At 24.8% G+C, this 23,126-nt stretch overlaps 3 protein-coding genes across 3 annotated transcripts; 1 reads left to right on the top strand and 2 right to left on the bottom strand.

The window, feature by feature from the left end:
- Positions 1 to 7,385: 7,385 nt before the first annotated feature.
- VNE69_06019 (uncharacterized protein) lies at positions 7,386 to 8,234 on the bottom strand (the record flags this gene model as incomplete). The annotated part of the gene is made up of 1 exon (XM_065473768.1): positions 7,386 to 8,234. One exon carries the CDS (start codon positions 8,232 to 8,234, stop codon positions 7,386 to 7,388), a length of 849 nt encoding a protein of 282 aa, XP_065329840.1.
- A 2,273-nt stretch (positions 8,235 to 10,507) lies between these two features.
- Positions 10,508 to 11,168, top strand: VNE69_06018 (uncharacterized protein; the record flags this gene model as incomplete). The annotated part of the gene is made up of 2 exons (XM_065473767.1): positions 10,508 to 10,854; positions 10,925 to 11,168. The coding sequence occupies 2 exons, from the start codon at positions 10,508 to 10,510 to the stop codon at positions 11,166 to 11,168; spliced, it is 591 nt and encodes a 196-aa protein (XP_065329839.1).
- Positions 11,169 to 16,148: 4,980 nt separating this feature from the next.
- VNE69_06017 (putative SP-containing protein) lies at positions 16,149 to 16,691 on the bottom strand (the record flags this gene model as incomplete). Its single annotated transcript, XM_065473766.1, has 1 exon — positions 16,149 to 16,691. The coding sequence occupies one exon, from the start codon at positions 16,689 to 16,691 to the stop codon at positions 16,149 to 16,151; it is 543 nt and encodes a 180-aa protein (XP_065329838.1).
- Between the last annotated feature and the right edge of the window lie 6,435 nt (positions 16,692 to 23,126).

Genomic DNA, 23,126 nt, shown 5'->3' with positions numbered 1-23,126 from the left:
ATTTAAAAAAAAATATAACGAGATACATACCATAAACAAAACATTTAGATCCCGTTTTCAAAACGGGAAAGCATACGCTAGTCATCATCATATATATAAAAGAATTTTATTTAATTTTTTACCCCTCTTTTTTGTGGTTTTAAAAATTCTAAACTTCTTATTATAGCTTATTGTGTCATTGTAATATCAAATTTAAACTCAGTGCTTAAATTTGATAATTGTAAGTGCGTATAATATATATTAATGCATTTTTATTAGATTTATTATTTTTGTATAACTCAGTTCCAAAATATCGTCAGAATCGTTTTTTAGAATTTATTTAACCCTTCTAAAAAAATTGCAAAAACATATAACCAATGAAGATCTTACATGTAAGTGTCAAAAATTGAGCTTAGAAGTTCCCGAAATTATTTAATTATGACTCAAAAGTGTTTTTAACTCAACTTTACTCCTAATATGCTATTAAAAAGTATTTTTGAAAAAGATGATTTCATCCTATCAAATTCAATCATCCCAAAATGGAAACTCACCAAAATTCACCGAGGCGGGACATATTATAAAACAAAACATTTAGATCCCGTTTTCAAAACGGGAAAGCATACGCTAGTCATATATATAAAAGAATTTTATTTAATTTTTTACCCCTCTTTTTTGTGAATTTGGAATTTCCACACTGTATATTTTGGTCTTATTAACTTATTATAATATCAAATATAAACTCATTGAAGGATTTTGACTATCATATGTGCGTGTACTATATGTAAATACATTTCCATTTTAATTCTTTGTTTTGTAAAACTCAGTTCCAAAATATTGTCAGAATCGTTTTTTAGAATTTATTTGACCCTTCCACGAAAAATTGCAAAAACAATAACCAAAAAAAAATTGAATATAAGTTTCAAAAATTGAGCTTAGAATTCCATAAAATTATTTCATTGAGACTCATAAGTGTTTTTAACTCAACTTTACTTCTTCTATGTCACTAAAAAGTATTTTTAAAAATCATGTCTAAACTCTGTCAAATTAAATCATCCCAAAATGGAAACTTTACAAAATTTAAGGATGAAAGACATATTATAAAACTAAACATTTAGATCCCGTTTTCAAAACGGGAAAACATACGCTAGTCATATATATAAAAGAATTTTATTTAATTTTTTACCCCTATTTTTTGTGGTTTTAAAATTTTTAAACTATATGTCTTTATTTATCATAATGGGGGATAGAAATTATACAAATATATCACATCCCCCCCTCAAGACGGTTAGTCTCATCTAATTTTCACATCTACCCCAAGCATACCCTTCAGATCATAATGTCTCTTCTTCACAAGCCTACCATTACTAAGTTTTACAATATAAGAATCTTTTCCACACTTTTCAACAATTTTTCCTGTATCCAAAAATCTTCCTTTTTCATACTTATTAACACCTGCCAAATTTTCTCGTTTAGCTATTCTTACCAATTGACCTTTGCTAAATTTTTCGATCTTTCCTTTTCCAAACCTATTACAATATTTCCCTATAGGGCTATTTTCAAGCATTACGTCTCCAGTTTTATCTTCAGTCGCTTCTAATGGTGTACATTTTATTCCCGTATGATAGCTCTGATTATATACATCGATACTTTTATATACTTTACCTTCAAAAGTTTTCGCATCCGACTTTAAAATACTTTCTCTCAAAGTTCCTATAACACACTCTACTCTTCCGTTACTTCTATGCGCTTCTATACTTACTTGTCGGTGTATTATATCGAGATCTCTACAAAATTTTCTAAATTCCACGTTAATAAACTCTTTCCCGTTATCTGTAATAATTTCTTCTGGTTTCTTCCCTTGCTCACATAATCTTTTCAAAAATCCAACAACATTATTACTTGACTTGTTATTTATAACTACTCCCCATACTCTACGTGTAAAATAATCGATAGCAACTAAAACATATTTCTTCTCATTTCTAAAGTCTATCAAATCTAATGCAACCTTCTCTAAGTATCTCGATGTATCTACAAATTCACAACCACCCATATTTTTCCTGTTATATATCTGACATTTCTGACACTGTTTTATAACCTCGTTTATTTCTTTCTTTACTCCTGGCCAATAGTATTCTTCTCTCATTGCATAATAAACACTTGTCATGCATCTGTGGCCTACTTTTTCATGATATTCTTGGATTAATTGTCTCCTTATATTCTCAGGTGGTATTTCAACTTTACGTCCTGAGTCAAATTGCCAATATTGCTTTCCATTCTCGGAAGAAACATGTGCTTTCCATTTACCTTCTGTTTGCTTGATTGTTCGCTCTTTATTTTTCATTTCTTTAATATCCTCTTCCATATTTATTCGACTCAACGCATCTGCTACCACCATCTCATCAGGTTTTTTATATTCAACGATAAAATCATATTCCTGTATCTTCTCGATTAAGCGATTTATTCTGTTATTATTAAAAAACGGTTTATTTCTTATCTCCACCAGTGCTTTGTGATCCGTTTTTATCTTGAATTTCCTACCTCTTAACTCGTATTTAAATTTATCAATGCCCCAATATATCGCAAGCATTTCCTTTTCTGATATTCCATATCTTATTTCGGTAGGTGTTAGCTTTTTAGATGCCCATTGTATAGCAACCCATTACCCATTCTCATTCTTCTGAAGTAACACCGCACCCAACCTCAAATTGCTAGCGTCTGTTCTTAGTATGAACTCCTTATTATAGTCCGGTAATCTTAGTCTTCCCATATTTCTTAACACATTTTTCATTTTAGTAAATTCCTCTTTCATCTCTTCCGTAAATTTCCACGAATTGCCATTTTTCTTCAAACTATCTGTCATTTTCAACGTCAGCCCGGCATAATCTTTTATAAATGGTCTGAACCACCCAGTCAATCCTAGAAACCTCCTCAATTCCGTCAAAGTTTTTGGATCCGGATACTCCAAAGCTTCATTTTTCTTTATTTCGTCGGCCGTCATGTCTATTCCATTCAGCGTCACACCTAATAATTTTACTTCCGCTTGTCTAAACTGTATTTTCCCAATATTTAATTTCATTTTATTTCTCTTAATTCTTTCTATAACCTATATTACTAATTCATCGTGTTTACGTTTATTGTTGGCATGTATTACTATATCGTCCATGTATACCTCAACACCATTTCCTCGCAAATCTTCAAAAATCATATCCTTCGTTCTCTGTAGTATCTGTGGGGAATTTTTGTATCCCATCACCATACTATTTCATTCGTAAACTTTTTTATTAAATTCAAACGCCGTCTTATGTTTATCTTTTTCTTCGATTTCAAAATGGTAAAATGCTTCTTTGCAATCAACAACAGTAAATATTATCGACCCTTGCGTAGCTCTTATTATTTCTCTCATATTCGTTAGCTCATACGGGTCTTTCTCGACTAAATCATTCAACCCTATAAAATTACTAACTACTCTTACTTCACCACTTGGTTTAAGTATCGCTCTTATTGGGTTTCGCCATTCCGAAGACGATCTTCTTATAATTTTTCTATTTTCTAAATCATTAATATATTCCTCAGTCTGTTTGATCAAAGCCTGTGGGATCGTCTGTCCCTTTCTGACTATCTTCTTACCCTCTGGAGTATCTATCTTACACTTCTCTAATGTACAATAACTTATAACCTCATCTCCTTGTTTAAAAACTTCTTCATATTCCGCTTTGAGATCTTCCAACGTAAATTCCCTCTTCAGTAATCTTCTTTTCGTCTCTTTATTTCTCGCATATATTCTTTCTTTATGTCTTCTATCACTATTATTACATTCCTTTAACTTAACTCGTTTTGTCTTTCCACTTGGTTTATATTCTTTATTATCATTACTGCTACTACAACTTTGGTTTTCGTCTAAATTTAAGTACTTATTAAACTTTTTATTATTTTTCTGATTATTGTTCCTTCCTAAATAGCAGTTCCTAGCCATATGGCCAAATTTACCACAATTAAAACAATTCCTATTATTTCTTATTTCTTGTACTGTACTCCTTAAAACTAAATCTTTCTCTTGAATTTCTTTTCTCACAGTTTCTCTAACATTCTCAGCTATGACCTCCATAAGTTCTCTCCTATTTTCTTCTTCTTTTTTAGTTCTTTCTTCTCTACATATTTCCTCCTCTAATTTCTCAATTATTTTATAATATTCGTCCTCTTTACTAATTCTTTCTACCATGAAATTTTTTATTTCTTCACTTCCTTCCATAAATATTCTCTGCTTCCACAAACTGATTTCTACTTCCTCCATCTCCAACCTATACATTATTCTTCTAACTTCCTTTATTAACTTTTTGGCCTCTAGACCACAGTCCACACTTGAAAACTGACGATTCGGTATCGCCCCCATGTCTTTATTTATCATAATGGGGGATAGAAATTATACAAATATATCACACTATATATATTAGGCTTTCTATGTTATTTAAATATCATATATAGATTTATAGCGATAATTTGACTATTCTAAGTGTGTATGTTATTAGTTAATACTTTTTAATTTTGATTATTATTTTTGTTAAACTCAGTTCCAAAATATCGTCAGAATCGTTTTTTAGAATTTATTTGACCCTTCTACGAAAAATTGTAAAAAGATCTGACAAATAAAGATTGTGAATGTAAGTGTCAAAAATTGAGCTTAGAAGTCCCTAAAATTTTCTCAATGAGACTCATAAGTGTTTTTAACTCAACTTTACTCCTTATATGTTACTAAAAAGTATTTTTGAAAATGATGTCTTCATCCTATCAAATTCTATCATCCCAAAATGGAAACTTAACAAAATTCACTGTGACTGGACATATAAAAAAAACTAAACATTTAGATCCCGTTTTCAAAAACGGGAAAGCATACGCTAGTATTATTAGAAAAAAATATAGTAAAGATTACTTTATGGGTGTTCTACACGAAAATGCAAGCAAAATACGGCTTTTTACTCGGCATTACGTTACCATTCGAAATTTATCTTTTTGTTGGATTCTTGGTCCTTTGTAACAGCAATTATAAATTGATTATGATTTAACGGGTGTGTCAAATGACACTTTCTTAAAAATAAAGCTTAAATTGATGGGAAAAATTAGAAAGAAATTGGAAATCGATTGCAAAATCTGAGGATCGAAAGTTCAAACTCAGTTTGATGGACTGTATAAAAGAGACACCAAAAAAGTTCCATTCGGAACTGATGATGAAGAAAGATTCTTTATGGATATTAGGATGTTAGAAGCTGTAAATAGAAGTAAAATTTGTATATTACAAGTTGCAGATCGAAAGATAAATACTCTAAAAGGATAATAGGAAATAGAGTCTTACCAGGATTAGTAATTATTTCTGATGGTAAATCTAGTTATCCCGGCGATGAAGCAAATCTATAACGCGAACACATTATTGTAAATCAATCAATAGGAAGTACTAATGAAACAGGATTACATACTTTTAACATTATAAATTTTTGGTTTATATAGAATTAGAAATGACCAAATAGCACGGAGTAAAGCGTGTGAATATTTGATCATGGCTTGAAGAATTTACTTTTAAAAATAATTACTAATTATGTAAGGAAGAAGGAGGAAATGTTAAGTTCAAATAGATTTTATTAAATTTATCTTTGATTATTTTTTTAGGTTCTCTTAGCCCCGTAGTAGAAGGCGATGCTTTCATTGAGCAATGGCTAGTCCCGAATCCAGGAGCAACAAAATTGTTTCTACTTTCTATGATGCAGCTTAAACACTTCAGATTATGAAAATATCTAATATAATCATTAAGTTGATTCAATGAAACTTGTGTGTGCCTACCATAAGGGATTGGCACCTTGATAGAAACGCATCTTAAGAATACAAAATAGTATCACCCTTGTTGTGACTTAATGAAACATAAAAGTATCTGAAGGGTCAGCCTGTTAGAGTCCTAGCATCGCACTAAGATCAAGATCCTAGAGTTGACCTACAGACTTTCAAGGAGGGCAATAAAAGGTCTCGTGGACCCTTTTACAATATTTTTAACACGGTAGCGAAACTAGTCGGAGACTAGCGGCTAACGCAACCAAAAAATCCCGGAGAGGTGATGTGACCGTGTATGAAGCCGTGTGTGCGATACAGATGATTTTGGACCATTAAATTAGTACGATTTTTCATTCACAGGGAGAGATAATTATGCATGGTGTATATTCACTGTAAGATTATCATAGTTAAATTGTTATAATTGGAAATTATATATTAAAACTGTGGTCCAATTGATCTACGGAGCTCGCTGCATCTGCAAATTTATGGAGGGATTTTAAGTTTGAAAGAATTTCATAGTACCAGTTGAAACTAGATCACACCAAATTTCTCTAGTCTTTGTATAAGGAGTCGCCCTGCCTCATACCTGCAAAGAAAATAAAAGTTTTCGACATATTTTACTTTGAACACAATATTGAAATATACATATTCCCTTATAAATATTGTCAAATCTTATATATATCTTTGTAAATCATTTGATTTTTTTCATCTTATTTTTACAAAACTGAATGTTTTTTACTTTTAATTTTTTATTTGTAGTTAAGGATAACATTTTTATAATTTTGTATCATTTTATCTAATTTTTTTTACTAAACCCTTTCAATCTTCATCTTTTAATATCATTTTCCATATAAACTTTCATAGAATTAAAAGCATGTCAATTTATCAATTGATAAGAAATAATGAGTAATTTTTCGCTTTTAAGATAGCAGTATCAACATAATAAGTTTAGAAATCTGTGAATAAATTAAAATTTTTACTGATAAATATATATTTTTATTTGTTGCCTATACGTTAAGTAAAACATTTGTTGCTAATGACATTTCACTTTAATGTTAACAATTAGCATCGTTGACTCATTTAGATTACGACCACGCAATACGCTATTTTCGCGCAATATCAAACTCAGAAATATTAATTTCGTAATTTAATTATTACATCGTTTTTGATTAAAGACTAGCATAGAGTATCCTTAATTTTTTCTTTATATCTGATAGAAATAATTCTGAACATACATAAAGAAAATAAAAAATTGTATTATAATAAGACCTTACAAGCTGAATTAAAACTAAATATTTTGATAATTTCTAATTACGTAATTTTAGAGTTTAATTGTAGCTAAAAATTTTACATTGTGAATTTTTCAAAATCAATAAGGAATAAATATAGTCGGTATATAATATTTCTATATACTGTATTTTTAATAAGGTAAATAACATAATATATAAAATTTACAGTTGTATAATTTATTCTTAAGCTTATGTTCGTGTTATATTATTCTAAAAAAATCTAGAAAATTTATAAATATTAAAGGTTATAGTTTAAATATTATATATCTCAAAACAAATATTTGCAACTAAATAATTTTAATTTTATCTTAGATACCCTAAATTATTAATTACATTAAAGATACCAATTCCAGCGATAGTATTAAAATATTCACCATTTCGTAAACTTGAAGAAGATACAGAACTTTGTTTATCACGAAGATCATCTTTTAATTCTAAAGCTTGAAATTCTCCCCATTGTTGTGTTAAATAGCTTTTATTTTTTAAAAGAGCTTCGCCTTTTAATTTTAAGTAACTTTTTTTGGCATTAAAAAATTCTTCTTGAATATATTTCTCAAACCTTTTAAAGTTTTCTAGAATTTTCTTATATCTTCGCGGTTTAAAAACTTGTTTTACATTCCATGTACATTTATCATCCATTTTAACGTCAATAGAATTAAAAATATAAGTATAAAGTTTAAATCTTAAGGCAGGCTTCACCGAAAAATTCAATTTACTATACTCCATTATCAAATCTCGACTTTGTCTAGCAAGTGAAGATAATAATTTATGTATAATCTCTTCTTTACCATGATAGATCTGACCAGTATATATACCGCGTACATAATCATAGAATATTTCGAATTCCATATCATCTTTATCAATCTCTCCATAAGTTGAATCAATTTTATACTTGATAGGAAAACTAAGCTGATTTAATATCATTAAATAAATATTATCAGACATTATTGGTACTTGTTGAAGATATTTAAATTTTACTGGCAAATCAAATTCTTTATAGAATATCTTAGGACAACAATCCTCGCATTTATTGTAAGCGACACTAGTTTCCTCATCATTAGACATAGATATCTCATTTGATTCCGTATCTGAATCATATTCATCAAATGAAGTTCGTATTTTCAGAATGCTATAAACAATTAAGAAATTCATTAGGGGGAAAGAAACAAAAAGCTTAAACGAAAAAAATTAAATTAAATTTTCTAATAATTAAATCAAAAAAAAAACAAATTTTAAAATATTCTATTAGATCTATATTAATTGTGTTCATATTGATCCTTGCTATAATTTTTGTAGTGATGCATTATTTAATTAATATTAAATAAGAAATTAAATCAAAGTACAATTCGGAAATCTATAATTAATTAGCAATCTATAATGTTAATGACCAAATCACAAGGATAGATGTAAAAAACATCATCTGTCAAATATTCATCAATGACATTTTCATGCGCCAATAAACAGACAAACACAAGAATGCTTTAGTATAGTTTTTTCAAAGCAAAGGCATAAACCTTAAGCTTAATTCCTTAAAAGTTGCTAGAATAAAAATAAAATATAAAAAGAAGTCTGTTTTTGAAGGGTGTCAAACATTAGAATCACGAGAACCAATCAAAATTAAAAGATAAATTTATTTAATATTATAAAAACGATTATTAATTTCTTAGTCCTGTTTATACAGGACACAATAAATTTCTTTTTTAGATTATGATTTACAATATTTTCCTTGCTATATAATTTCAAACGAACTTTGGTATTATTATATGCTAGGATAACTTTTTATAATTCGAGACATGGGAAATCTTTGTAATTTTCAATTAGATTTAATACCTTATATTTAGAATAGCTAACATCAAATATTCAAATTTAAGGTATAAATTATTTGTATAAAAATACCCAAAAAGAACCTTCTTGCGCATAAAAAAAAGAGTTGTAATTCTTAATACTATAACAAGATAAATTTTTTTGTTGGCACATAATACGTTAATAAGTGGTTATTCCGATCAAAATTTTAAAAAATAGTTGTTTTAAATTTTTCTGTTTAAATCATAGTTAAATTTATGTTTTAATTTAAGTGTTCCCAACGAGATAAGACAGTGTTTACGGTCAGATGTTGTATTTAAGTATATTTTCTGCTAAAACAAAATATCATCTTAGATAAAAATTGATTTATTTTATTTTTAACCTTCTTTTCATGATTTTTCAATCTTCGAATTTTTCTTCGACTTAAAATGTTTTTTCAGTAACAAATATGATTTAATCTTTTTCTTTGATAATTGTAAATGCGTATGCCAGATATTAAAATTTCTAATTTTTTGTAAAATCAGTATCATAGTATAGTCAAAATTGTTTTTAAATATATTTTCCCTTGCACAAAAATTACAAGGATTTTGTATAATAAGTGTCCAAAATAAATTTAAAAATATTTAAAAATTTTCACTTAAGATTTTTAAGAATTTGTTTACAATGTTAGATTTTAGTAAGATTTATTAAATAATTTTTGTTGTTTGCAAAATTCCATTCGCTTTTCTTATTACAACCAAAAGTGATGATTGAAAAAATTAAAAAACGAGATAGATACCATAAACGAAAGTTTTTAATTTCATTTTTAACACGGAAAACATTAGGTTATTTATAAGATAATTATTTTGTTAGATCATTTGTAGTTCATTTTAAATTGCATGGATATTTATGAAAAACACAAACATTTATTACTTTTATATGACTATAAAAATTCTTCTTTTTTTTAAGACTTAAAAGTATTGTATTTCTAATAAAATTTAATTGAAATTTATTTTATTATTGAAAGGCTTTGAAAAATATAGTTTATACATTTTAAGTGATAATATAATATAATAAAAAGAAGGATCCTGCCGTTAATGATTATGGTATTATCTTTTAGTTTTTAATTTATCTCATGAGGACTTTTATGTACATGTTTAATCAATATAATGTTTAAAAACTACGTAATTTTAAAAATGTATAGTCGGTACCTGAATACTATGATATTTTAGATCTACAATTTATTTTAGTTTAAATAGACTTAAATGTAATAAAACCATTTACATAATTGAAAAAATAAATACTAATAAAAATCTTTTATTATACATACTATAATAGGTTTTCTTTTTAGTGTATATATTTCTTTTTTTCCATTGCACGATTTGATCATTTATGTATAATTGAGAACGCACATATCTGTTTGCGCGTAATTAAATTGTTTTTAATGCCCAAGATGTATCTTAATTTATCAAAATATTCATAATTGTTAATTCGTATAATGTTTTATTACAAAAAAAAACAATGACATTTTATAATGTAATTTCATTTAATAATCTTACTAATTATAAATTTGTATGTCTTTATTACTTTTTGCATAAATATTGGTTTCATCGCCCTTAATAATGCAATTATTACTTTTTATCATGTTAATATATTCTTCATCTTATCAAGTTGACTTACAAAGAATAAATATTTCGTCGCCTACGTATTTTCCAAAGCATAATGCCAAGTCAAAGTTCTTCTACGAAAATTTTGTTGAAGATATAACTCTAAATCCCTTACATGATAACTTGAAAACATTTTCTAATATAGAAAACCGAAACATGTTTAATTGTACGAGAAGATTTAAGTTTAAACCGAAAAAAATAAATAATCAGATTAATTGGTCAGCGTTGTTTACAGCAAGTGAAATTGTATTTGAGGCATTGATGGCAAATATTGATGTAGATAATATTATACATATAGTTGAAAATATGTCAAGTAGAAATCAGTTCCTTGATTTAAGATTTGTTTTTGAAATTTGTAAAAAACTTTGTATTAAAACAGAAAACTAATAGAAGGTTGTATCCTATTTTTTATCTGTTCGAATTTTTGGCATACCATAGTTATGACTTAATATATGATTTAAGTATGTATTCGTCTTTCGATGATCTTGACGAAATAGAAAATCTTAAAAAGATAGTTTCAGTTTACATCGATCTTAAAATAAATAAAAAATGTCCTTGGCATATTATACAATTATATGAAGAAAGTTTGTATAAAATAAATGAAAATATAGTGGAAGATTGGAAGCTCACTCAATAACTCCTGAATCACAAGAGGATATTTTTTTGATAATAAATTTGATGATAAAAATCTTAAAGATATTTATTTTTTGTCCGAAGATGCACAAGGGGTATTATATGGCACTAGTAACGTCTATTGTTCACAGAAAAAAGTAAAATCTAAAAAAAATAGGCAAAGAACCAACTCCAGAAACTATCTTAATAATCATGATAAAAATTTGTTAGACTAATACCGACTTGATTATTAAAAAATTAAAATTAATCATTTAAAAACAATTACATATACTATACAAAATGTAACTACAGTTCTTTATATTTTTTGTAATGAACAATTTAGGAATATTACTTATAACCGATTTAAATATTTTAATAACAAAATATATAATTTATAACATAATCTTTCAAAATCTTTCTATTTATGTAACGATTTTCTGTTATTAAAAAGTAAATTCAGTTAGACTTGTTTTGTTGTCATAATTAAAATTATATAAAAAAAATTAAAAAATAATCTTCCTTGGAAATATTCGAATGTATTGTCTCCTTATCTCTTCTACACAAGTTAATATTAGATTTTTTATTAACCAAATATAGAACATTATTTTATAAATATGATTAAACACTCAAATTATATTATATAATACGAAATTTATCTGATCCGTATATAATTTAGCAGGTCTACCCAAAATCAAAAATAAATATTCGAAAAATTTATAAAATATACAATTTTGTAAGATTGATCAAAACAGTATGTAAGAAAAGCATTTATTAATCTTTTAAAAAACATAAATTTTTTTTCTTAATATTATATAGACATATTTCTTAATAGATTTAACGTAGAGGTGTAATATACAATACTTACATATTATGACTTGTGATTAAATTAAGGCCTTATAGATTAGATTTCTATCGAAAATAGAAGAATTTAGCTTGTTAAAGAGCTATTAGCTAACTCAATTAGCACATAAGATCGTTAATGTATAGTCATCGCAATGTATTTCTAAGTATATTTAATTTTACTCAAAAGAATCAATGTAATTTTTGACTCTATTGGTACGAGGGTTGTGCTTTTATTATGCCTTTTTATATTACTATAACTATGTCACAGAAATATTAAATCCTTATAATTATTGTAAAAAAAGCCTGTAGCGCAAATTCTCATAAACTGTCAATACCTGCGTGAATTTATAAAAATTATAACAACGGGCTTTGAGTTTGATGTCTATAACTTATTGTAATTATTCATTGTTTGTCGTTTATTTAAATATACATGAAATAAAAACTCATTTAACTGCATTAATGAACAATTTTTTATACTTTTAATGTAAAAAGCTACAAGAAAGGTAAAGACATATTTAATGTCTATTAAAAAAAAGTGTTTATTAATAATTATCTTTGTTGATTTTAATTTAACATTGATCAATTTTATCATTAATTAATGCTACAAAAGTGCACAACTTTACAGAACAGAAATGTAGATTATAATATTTTTTTCATCGAAAAATCAAATAACTTTTATTGAAATGTTATACTTAAGCTTTTTCTAAATTTTCAAAAAATGTCTTTTGGTCATTTTTTTATTTACATTTATAACGTGTTTAAATCTGAATATTTTTATATCATATGCCCCAGTCCAAGGTGGTGAAATACACATTAATTTAAAATGATAGTATATCTATAACTAAAACCTTAATTAAAATTTTAAATGTTATGTTTTCATTGCATAATTGCACGTATCAAGATTGAATCATAATTTTATTTCTTTATTCCTTTTGACCGTTACGAGAAAATACAACTTACTGGTAATATCTTTCGCCACACATCATAAATACTATGCCATATTATGTTTTCCAATATAGGTTAGCTATTTAATTAATAAATTTTGTCACTTATTGCATCTTAAATTAAAATAGAATAAGATGTTTAGTTTTATATCTGCTAAGGTTACTAATTGTAGCATATATGTTAATTTCTAGAATATTTTAGTCTTCTTTAAATTAATATAAAGAAGTACTTCAGATATTTAGACACAACTAAGCATACATATATATCATTTACACATAATAAGAGTTTTATAAAATTTTCTGGATTCCGAAGGTAAGAAGAAAGGATTGTACGTTATTGAAAAAATATGATATTAAGAACATATTAGCTTTATTTTTGTCTAAAGATTACTACTAAAATCTAAAATATTAACTTCATTAGAATCGACGTTAAACCCCCTTATAGTATAAATTTCTAAATAGGATGACAATAAATTTATGAAAAATAAAAATCCTTGTAAATCAAAGAAATGTTCTTTTTTATACATATAATATATTTCTACTTATACACCATAGTTGATATTTACATTTCACATTAGAATCATTTGTAAATATTTTAAAGTTTATATGCTGATTTAATTCAAAACCGAAGAAATTTACTTTGGTGTACTCATTAAAGATTTATTATTTACTAGTTAAATTTAAAGAATAAATCTAATTAAACGTTGCAAAAAAAATATATAAGCTTGTAGGAAGTAACACAAATGTAAAATACAGCAGACACATTTTGAGACATTTAAAATGTCTTTCAAAAAATATTTTATGTTATATATTCTTATATTTTTGAACCCCATTAAGGAAAATAAATACATTTTATAGTAAATAAATTCTTGAATTAACTTAAAAAATCTTACACGTAAAAAATTACTATAGTTATAATTTAATACGATAAAATAACATAATTACTTATATTAGATAAATTTTCGTATCAACATTCTAGCTATGTTCTGACGCAAATAACAAATTCCTACATTGAAATCTGAATATTTTTTAAAGCATAGAATGAAACATACCGCTACAAATTGATTTATTTCAACAGAAAGGTGCATTTTTTAATAAGACGAAAAAACAAATTTTTTTAGTAATTCAAATATGTTTCATGCCACAATTTAAACGAAAAACTTCTTTTAAACGTCTCATCTTACAAACCATATTTGCAATAAACGAATATACGTGCAACACACCTAATATGCCTAGTATAATGTCTTTCGTAGTCATAATTGCATATTTAAGAGTTATTATTACAAATAAAAACGGTTTGAATAATTTTTTATAATTAAGCAGAGAAAATTTTATCTATGTAGCAAATTAAGGTATATATATAAGTACTTAAATCTTTGTGTAAAATTTCGTTTAATCATGCTTTATTAAGCATTAATTTTAGATTAAATATACAACTAACAATCTTATGTTAATTTAATTAACAAAAAAATTTCAAAATACCAATTCACTAATTTATAAAAACTTAATAATATTTGATAATGATAAGTAAGCATCATAAAGTCACGCTTTTATGAGGTAATAAGTTTGTTTGACTATATTTTATGTGTGTTGTAATATAATGTTCCACAAGGCTACTTTTAAAAAAGGCACCATCTCAAAGTCAAATTTAGTCTAAATTATACAAGATACAATGTATTTATCAATAAAATTTATTTTACACAAAATATTATAAATTATAATTGTCCCTGATTTTAAAAATTTACACATATGTTTTCTTCAGTATAGTTAGGTTTATTTAAAAAAGATCAGAGTCTGTATAATATTTTAAATACATCATTACCGTATAAAAAAATCGTAAATTTTATATTCATTAACTAGCAACACTAAGATTATGAATCAAATTTAAAATTTCAGTAAGAATATAACTATAACAATAAACCATTGAAAAAATGTTAATTTAAAAAAGAGAGTTTATTCCTTTGTATTACTTTATATTGTTTATTTTTTTGATAAACATACTTTCTACTCGCAATTATAGTATTTGTTAATTTTACAACTTTTTCCCTGTTTAATAAGTAACAATTTAACAAACACCAATATAAATTAATTACACAAACGAAAATTTGATAGAAAAACATCTTCAATAGTATTTTGCTATAAAATGTAACAAATAATTTTAAATAACTGAAAAAATAGCTATAATACTGTAAACTTTGAACTATATCTAAAAAAAATTCCAATTAGCAATTTTTATTAATTATTGATATCATATAATATTTTACTACATATAGTATTAAAAATGAATGTCTATAATATTTTTTGCGCATAAGTCTATGATACAATTCGCAATTCCTAATTTTACCATAGCAAAAGGCAATCATTGATAAGTCAAACTAATTTGTTAAAATTTTTTAGAGTTTATTGTACATAAATATTTATCGTTAAAGTATACTTTACTGAAGTTTCAAAAATTCATAAGTTTAGACACAAAATAATAAAAATATTGCCTAGATTAATGATTTATTTGAAAATTTAGAAAAAACTGTATATTAAGTTTCATAATCAGAGATATATTTAATTACAAAAAAACAATCTTTACACGTATTAGATAAAATTTCAGTGATTAAGACTAAATTACTATAATAACATATTTTTTATATCATTTGAAGTATTGTGTGTGATTATAGCGTATAACCACAATATTGTTTTACTACATATTTTTATTTCGCAAGAAGTAGTTTTACATGTTTTTTGTTTTTTTTTTTGCTCTTTAGGGCATTGCCGTATAATTTATATTGTTAAAATGTTTATATACTTAACATAGCAATTAAAAAAAACTTTTATAAAAGCCAAGTTAATAGAAAACATCGAATTAGTTGACGTAAATTAAATCTTTTGCTTTCAAATAAATAATTTTTTACGTATTCTGAGAACATTAATCTTTTATTTATATTCGTCTTTAAAAATTACCTCGTAATATTTAAGATATTGTATAAATGAAAAATTGCTTTTATAAACGATTCGATTTTTTTATTTGTATTAACTGAATATAATTTGACCTAGATTTTTTTTGTTTTTGAATTTTTGATATTTATAACTTTTTTACAACTAAACCAAAAGCACAAAGTAAAATATAATATTTATTATATTAACCTTATAGATTTTAAGCAACTTATAAACATTTAATTTCAAATTTTTAATTGTTAAATAAACGAATATTATAAACATTGACCTTTTTAATTCAATTTATATAAATTCATTATTCTGTCAAAGTCGATTTCCATACCAGTTACATCAATTGGCATAATTTTGTTCAATCTCAATTCAATAATTTTCCCCTTAGGCTTTAAATTTATTGAAGGCGTGGTTGAGAAATGATAATTACCTGTTCCTCTAGTTTTAAACATAAACTCTAAATAATATTTTCGATGAGGTGAGATTTTAAAACTTACCTTATAATATTCTTTACTATGGACGAACAACCATACTAATTTTTTATTTTTTGCTCTCCGTGATTTAAATCTTATATTTTGATATTCATCTTCTTCTACAACTTCAAAAGGAATACGGTTATCATGAATTGTTTCTTCATCAGAATCAATTATAAATGGACAAGTGTTTTTTTCATCAAGATAACCTCGTTCTTCAGTCAAAAATATGCAAAACGAATCCAAGCTTCCATCATAATCATAAGAGCCAATGTAAACATCAACTATATCATTTTTTTTGTGATTCGTAAATAGTGTCAATTCGCAAAACGTAAAAAGAATATGCAACATATTGAAAAAGGGTTGAATTATTTTTTATTTAAATAAAAAATACCGTTAAAATCTAATTTATTTTGTATATGAAAACATGACAAACTAAATTGAGACTTAATTATTTACGACAATTTAAAGTATAAATAATATTACATATCATTTTATTTCATTATTCTTTTTAGTAATTTATGAATAAAATTCGAATTTCTTTGTTATTTCTCAAAATTATAACAATTTAAGAGTTTAAGCTTTTACTTTTTTAATTCAAAGATAAAGTTTTATATAATTTTATGGGCATATTAAGATTTGACATTTTAATCAAAAAGCACTGCAAAAATGAAATAATTTTTATATTTTTTTCTAAAAAAAGAAAATAATGCTTTTTTTTTGTTTTTAATCAATCTTTGTTGGATATAAATATTTAATTGCTGCGTATATAGCCGATTTTTAAAGTAAAAGCGGAAAAATTTTGGATGTAAAAATCGAAAAAAGTTATGTTAATATCAACTAACTTGAAACACTTCTATTCCTATTTTTTAAATATTTTTATTTCTCTTGTTTGATTGTAACTTTCTTAATTTATATTTTGATATAAAAACAAGATAGGTCCAACTTAATTTTTCATAAATATTTTTTTCTACAAAGTTATAGGCTAAAAAATATTATGTTTGCATATATACAAGCGACAAAAGTATATTTAATTTTTGAAAATTTTATACAACACATTCATTTATTGATTTTTTCGTGGATCAATTATATCTAGAAAAACAAAAACACAATTCGTATCTTAATTCACTTACAAAAACCAAAAAAATTATTTTTAATTTATACATTCTAAAATTATCCTCTCAAATTTTAAAATTAAACAAAACGCGTTAAAATAGATAAGACTATTTTTTTATTATACATGAACCAAAAAAAAAGAATTTTTATATTTTCACATTACTTGAGATATATGAAGATGATTTATGTATATATTCAATATAATAAGGTATTATTATGCATATATTTCTAGATTCGAATTATATTTTAATAAGAACTTTTTTTTACTATGGAATTTTTTTTTTCTATTATTATTGTCTTGTTTAAAATTTCCTAATTTCAACTTAAAAATTTTGCTTTACTTGATCATGAAAATTAAATGAAGAATATCGTAAAATATTAAAATAAGAATCAATATTTTATAGTAACTCATTATTGTACTTTCCTTGCGGAAACTGTTTATACAGTCTTTTGATCTGCCTATATTATACAAATTGTGATTGGAACTCTCTAAAACTCTATTGTTTGTCCAAAATTATGCTATATTTTAATAAAACATGTTATTACTCTCCTTAAGACGTTTGTTAATAAACGTAAATTATATATTTTGTAACTACGTCAATGGTCTTATACCAAATGCAAGGGTATTTTCTCGATTTGAAAATATTTGTTAGAGAAAGAGCCTGACAAAATAAGAGACACGAAATAATCTCTAGTTATTTCATACGACTAACCTCATTGGCACTAGCAACAAAAAAAGATGCTTATAAAAATAAACTTTTTGTTTGTAATAAAAAAAAGGTTCTATATATTTTTTTTAATTGTGAAGATATTATATATTATATTTTGATGATATCGTTGAAAAAGTTGCCACATTATTTCATTTCGATATATCAAAATGGGAATAAAAATTTCATGAATTTTAAAAATTTTAGCATGAAATATCTTTAAATTATCTCATGTAAAAAGACGGATTATATATGATAAAACTGAAACAATTTAAAAAAAATATAAAGCAGGACTGTTTAAAATTAATATCAATTTATAACATAAAAATAAAATTAGACAAAAATACAAAAACATAATTTAAATTCGTTACAAAGCATTCTAAGATTTTTTAAAAGATCTATAAAGATTTAAGTCTAAAGTTATATAATTAAAAAATTACTCTTTAAAATTTTCTTAAACTTAAATTTTTGTTTCGAAGGTATACATATTAAAATTTTTTATTTATTGTTACACTATATTATAATTTTGCATATAAAAAGAACAATTATATCTTCTGTAAATTTATTGGTCAAATTAAAGAATACATAGTTAAAATATTTCTATTAGACAAATATGTTAGAGACAATATGACTTACTTGATGATTTTACAGTTATATTTTATTTATAAGCTGTTTAAAATTAAATAATGCCTTTACATATAACGCATAGCGAATTTTTTAAATCAATATAATATGTAAAGTCTTTGTTTATAGCGAAAAATAAAAAATTTGCCCTCCATAAATTACTAAAATTCGTATATTTATTTCAAGTATTCGAGTTACTAAGGATATATTCAATAACTGTAGTAAAAAATAAAATTGACGAAAAGATTGTTCGTTTATCAATACCAATAATTAAAACATAATCGGAAAAGTTTTTCTATATTGAAGAAACAAAACATCTGAAATGACATAATTTAATCAAGAAAAGCCATTTGTGATCTATCAAACAAACAAATTGTTTTAACACGTTTAGCAATAAAATGACTTGAAATAATTAGAGTATCATACGAAAACGTTATTTTAGAGCAAAGCAAAACCGACACAGCCTTTATTAAAAATATGAATTTTATAATATAAACTACAACGATGTAAACATTAGCGAAAATCCAAAAAAGAAAATAATAAAAACCCTTTTGACCATATAATTGAAAACAATAGCTTATTATACAAGGGGGTTCATCAAACTAAAAACTACGGAAAACATGTAAGATTAATTGCGCATAACAACAATTTTCTATAAAACTTTACATTTTGGATGCAAATTTTGAATATATTTTTGAAAAAGATATAAGAGATCTGAAGATATATCGATTTATTACAACTGAATTATGTAAAATATTACATACTAGTCACTAAATAAAAACATTATGGATCATACTCTCAAGTTACTCAATTTATTCGAATTAGCTGTTATATATGAACTGAAGCAGAATGGTAATATAACGTGCTTTAATACAAGAATTGAAGTATGTTATTACTACCTTTGTTACATGAGAGAAAATAAAGACTATTTTATAATTAAATTGGAGACAAATATAGTCATTTTTAATATATCCCTGTCAAAAATAGCTACAAAATAAATTTAAATTTAACAAAGAATGCTATAGAGTCAGAATAACCGAAAATTGTTACAAAGAATTTATTGAAGTCGAGTTATATTTAGATACTTAGAAAGTGGCAATTTAATAAAATTATTAAAAAGAATTTATTATAATGAATCTGCGATAAGACATTTTTTGTATTTTTTTTGCTAATATGGAAATTATGTAATAAAGAATTCAAAAGACCATATATACGAAAAATTCGAATTGAAAAAATTTTAGTGTAAATAATTACAAGGTCATGATAGAAACTATATTTAAATATTAACAGATCATGATCAAGATTTTTCTATTATTAAAAAAGTTGTTTATTTCTTGAAACTGAATACGTACTTAACAATTTTGATATAAAACCAGAATTAAGAATGCGAGGTTAAACATTGATTCAAAAACTAATATGAGAAAAATAAGAATTTATTTGCAAAAAACGGGTTCTTTACAATTATTTTGATTTTCTACGTATTTTATGAAGACTTGCCTGAAAACCCCCATTGAAGATGTTTTTTTTCAAACATGGTACAATATTTTTCAAATCACTTAAATAATTTCTGGCGTACAATAAATAAATTAATTTCATAACTTATCATAATGGGATAGAAATGATACAGATATATCACATAAAATAGTAAATAGAAACAAGGTTAAACATTTTTATAAAGACTTGTAAAAATATAATTTAACAAGCACATGGCAGATATATTTATGTGATGGCAAGTCTGTAGTCAAAGAAAGAAATGTTTGCCGTATGAAGACATTCATAAAGTAAATCTATTATGTTAATGAGCACGGCCGCTATTTTATAATCAACATTGTAATAAAAAATGCGAAGTATAAAATTTATATGGTTGCCCTATGACTTAATCACCAAGTACTACTTTATCACAAAAGAAATCTTTAAAATTGCTGTACAGTTATAAGGTAAATAATATTAGTTAACGCAAAATTTTATATGCATTTGTTAAATAATGTCTTTATTTATCATAATGGGGATAGAAATTATACAAATATATCACATTTATTATTTTAAAAATATCTTAGACTGAGTACATAAAAAAATTTACAAAATTACAATATTTACAAAAATTTTAGACGTTGTTGATGAATATTTTATAATTTATTAATATATATATCTTAAAAAACAAAGCACGATATAAATAATGGTAAGAGTGATTAATAAATCTTTCATGGCACAGTCTATACTGTCTTCGCAGAGCACACTATTTGTTTTTACTAACGCTTTATTATAACACTATTTTATATATTTAAAAAACCCAAATCTAAAAAATATCAAAAAGAATAAATATTAAACTGTAAATTATGATTTTTCTCCAGAAATTGAAATAAAGAGAGACACAAAATCAAATGATTACTATGAGACATTAAACCTAGAATACAATTAACCTGGAATCTTCGGGCAGACAACAACATTTTGTATGTTGTCCTTCAGAAATCATACAACAAACTTTTGATTTGTAAAGTTTTAAAAAAAATTTGTATATCTGTCAAAAAAAATTCAATAGATTTACAAAGTTGTAAGGAAAATACAACAACCTATTTGCATTCTAATGTCTAAATTTACATTTAATTTAACCAATTTTTTTTTTCAGACAAATTGGTAGTATATTTTAATTTCATATTACCATTTTTGTTCAGTATAATATACTGTATCTTTTTATTTTTTAAAGTGTTTTGTTATTATACAGTAATAGAAAGGATATTATCGCCTCAATTATGACACCAATTGTTCATCTATTCAACACCTAGATTTATTTCAAATAGATAAATAACTAAACATGGAACGTAGAGATAGTAAAATGTATTACGAATTAGAGACGAACTATACAAAAATATTGTTAAAGTAGCAAAACTCAACAAGAAGATATAATTTGATATAAAATCAAAAAAAAATAAGAAGAAGACGACATAAAAACAGATGACTTTTGTATGAAGAAGAATGCAATTAATTATAAATCTTTCTTTTTTTAAGGTTTCTTGATTAGGTTTCGTTTTAATTTTTAAGATATTCATGCTACCGACATATCATTAAAATTCCAGACTAAACATTTCCGGAAGCAAAAACATTGAGTTTAAAAAAAATTACAATTATTCTTGAAGTAATTTTAGTGCGCAATTTAACTCTTGGGCATAACTACAAGATTTTAAAAATAAAATATGAATTTTGCTATATTTTCTTCGGAATTTATAGTTGATTTCAAGTGATGATAGTAAGATAAATTTCGGCCGCCCTAGCTCACATAACAATTCAGCTCTATCTTATTACTTGTTTTCTATGTACAATTTGCATTTTGTGCCTTTGGCTATTGAAAATCATATTGATTTTTTTAAGATTTCAATACAGCAAAATAATACCATTTAGAGGTATAAATTTATTTATACGTGTTAGTACTATCTTATTTTTTGTATTTAAAATATGTTTAGATGACACTATATCAAATTTTTTCTCACGCTTCTAAATTTTCAATATCTAAAACATTTTTTTATAATGTATAGATTGTTTTTCGAATATAAATTTTTATTTATAGATATACATTAATGAAAATTTTTCCTTCTAAAAATTTTTTTAGATAATTGTTTGCAGAACCAGATATAAGATCCTTTGTACCATCTAGTTTATAAATTTGCTCTAATACTTTAATAAAAGAAACTCTATCTTCATTTAAGGTCCTGACAATATTTAAAGTGTATTCAAAAAAATAAATCTGCTGGTCCTCTGACTGCGAAATAACTGAAAGGCTTACTTATTTTTTTTCTTGATTTACTTACTAATTTAATACTAGTTGTGTGATTTTACAGTTCTTGGTGATATCTAACTTAGACAAGATCTAAATCAATTGTGAAAATCGTTTAGTTGTTTTTGTTTCTTTTTTTCAAATGTATACTTGAATAATGTAATTACAATAGATTTTAAGAATATAATTAAAATACCAGTCAATATTTTTAATTTTAATGTTTATATAATACAAAATTTTTTTTTCTAAGTATCGTCTCAAGTAAAATAAATATTATTAAGTATGCATGTGTACTTTTACTATGTTACACTTGTTTAAAGTGTAATTTATAATTTCTTTGATAGTTCATTAACTTTAATTGACGATAATTTCATATAACATCGATAAGTTGTCCTTAAAACTAAAACTTATTCGTATAAACAGTAAAGATGTAATGACAGAATGTAATATATTCTTTTAACAATAATTTCATTTAGCTTGTAAAAACTAAAAAAAAATTAGGTAATAACCAAAATACAATTAAAAATAACGAACTCAGTAGTGGACTACATTTTTAACTAAATAAGTTTA

This window comes from Vairimorpha necatrix, chromosome 6, assembly GCF_036630325.1.
Source record: "Vairimorpha necatrix chromosome 6, complete sequence".
NCBI lineage: Eukaryota > Fungi > Microsporidia > Nosematidae > Vairimorpha > Vairimorpha necatrix.
Note: the sequence above shows the minus strand (reverse complement) of the source record. Positions and strands in the feature narration are given on the sequence as shown.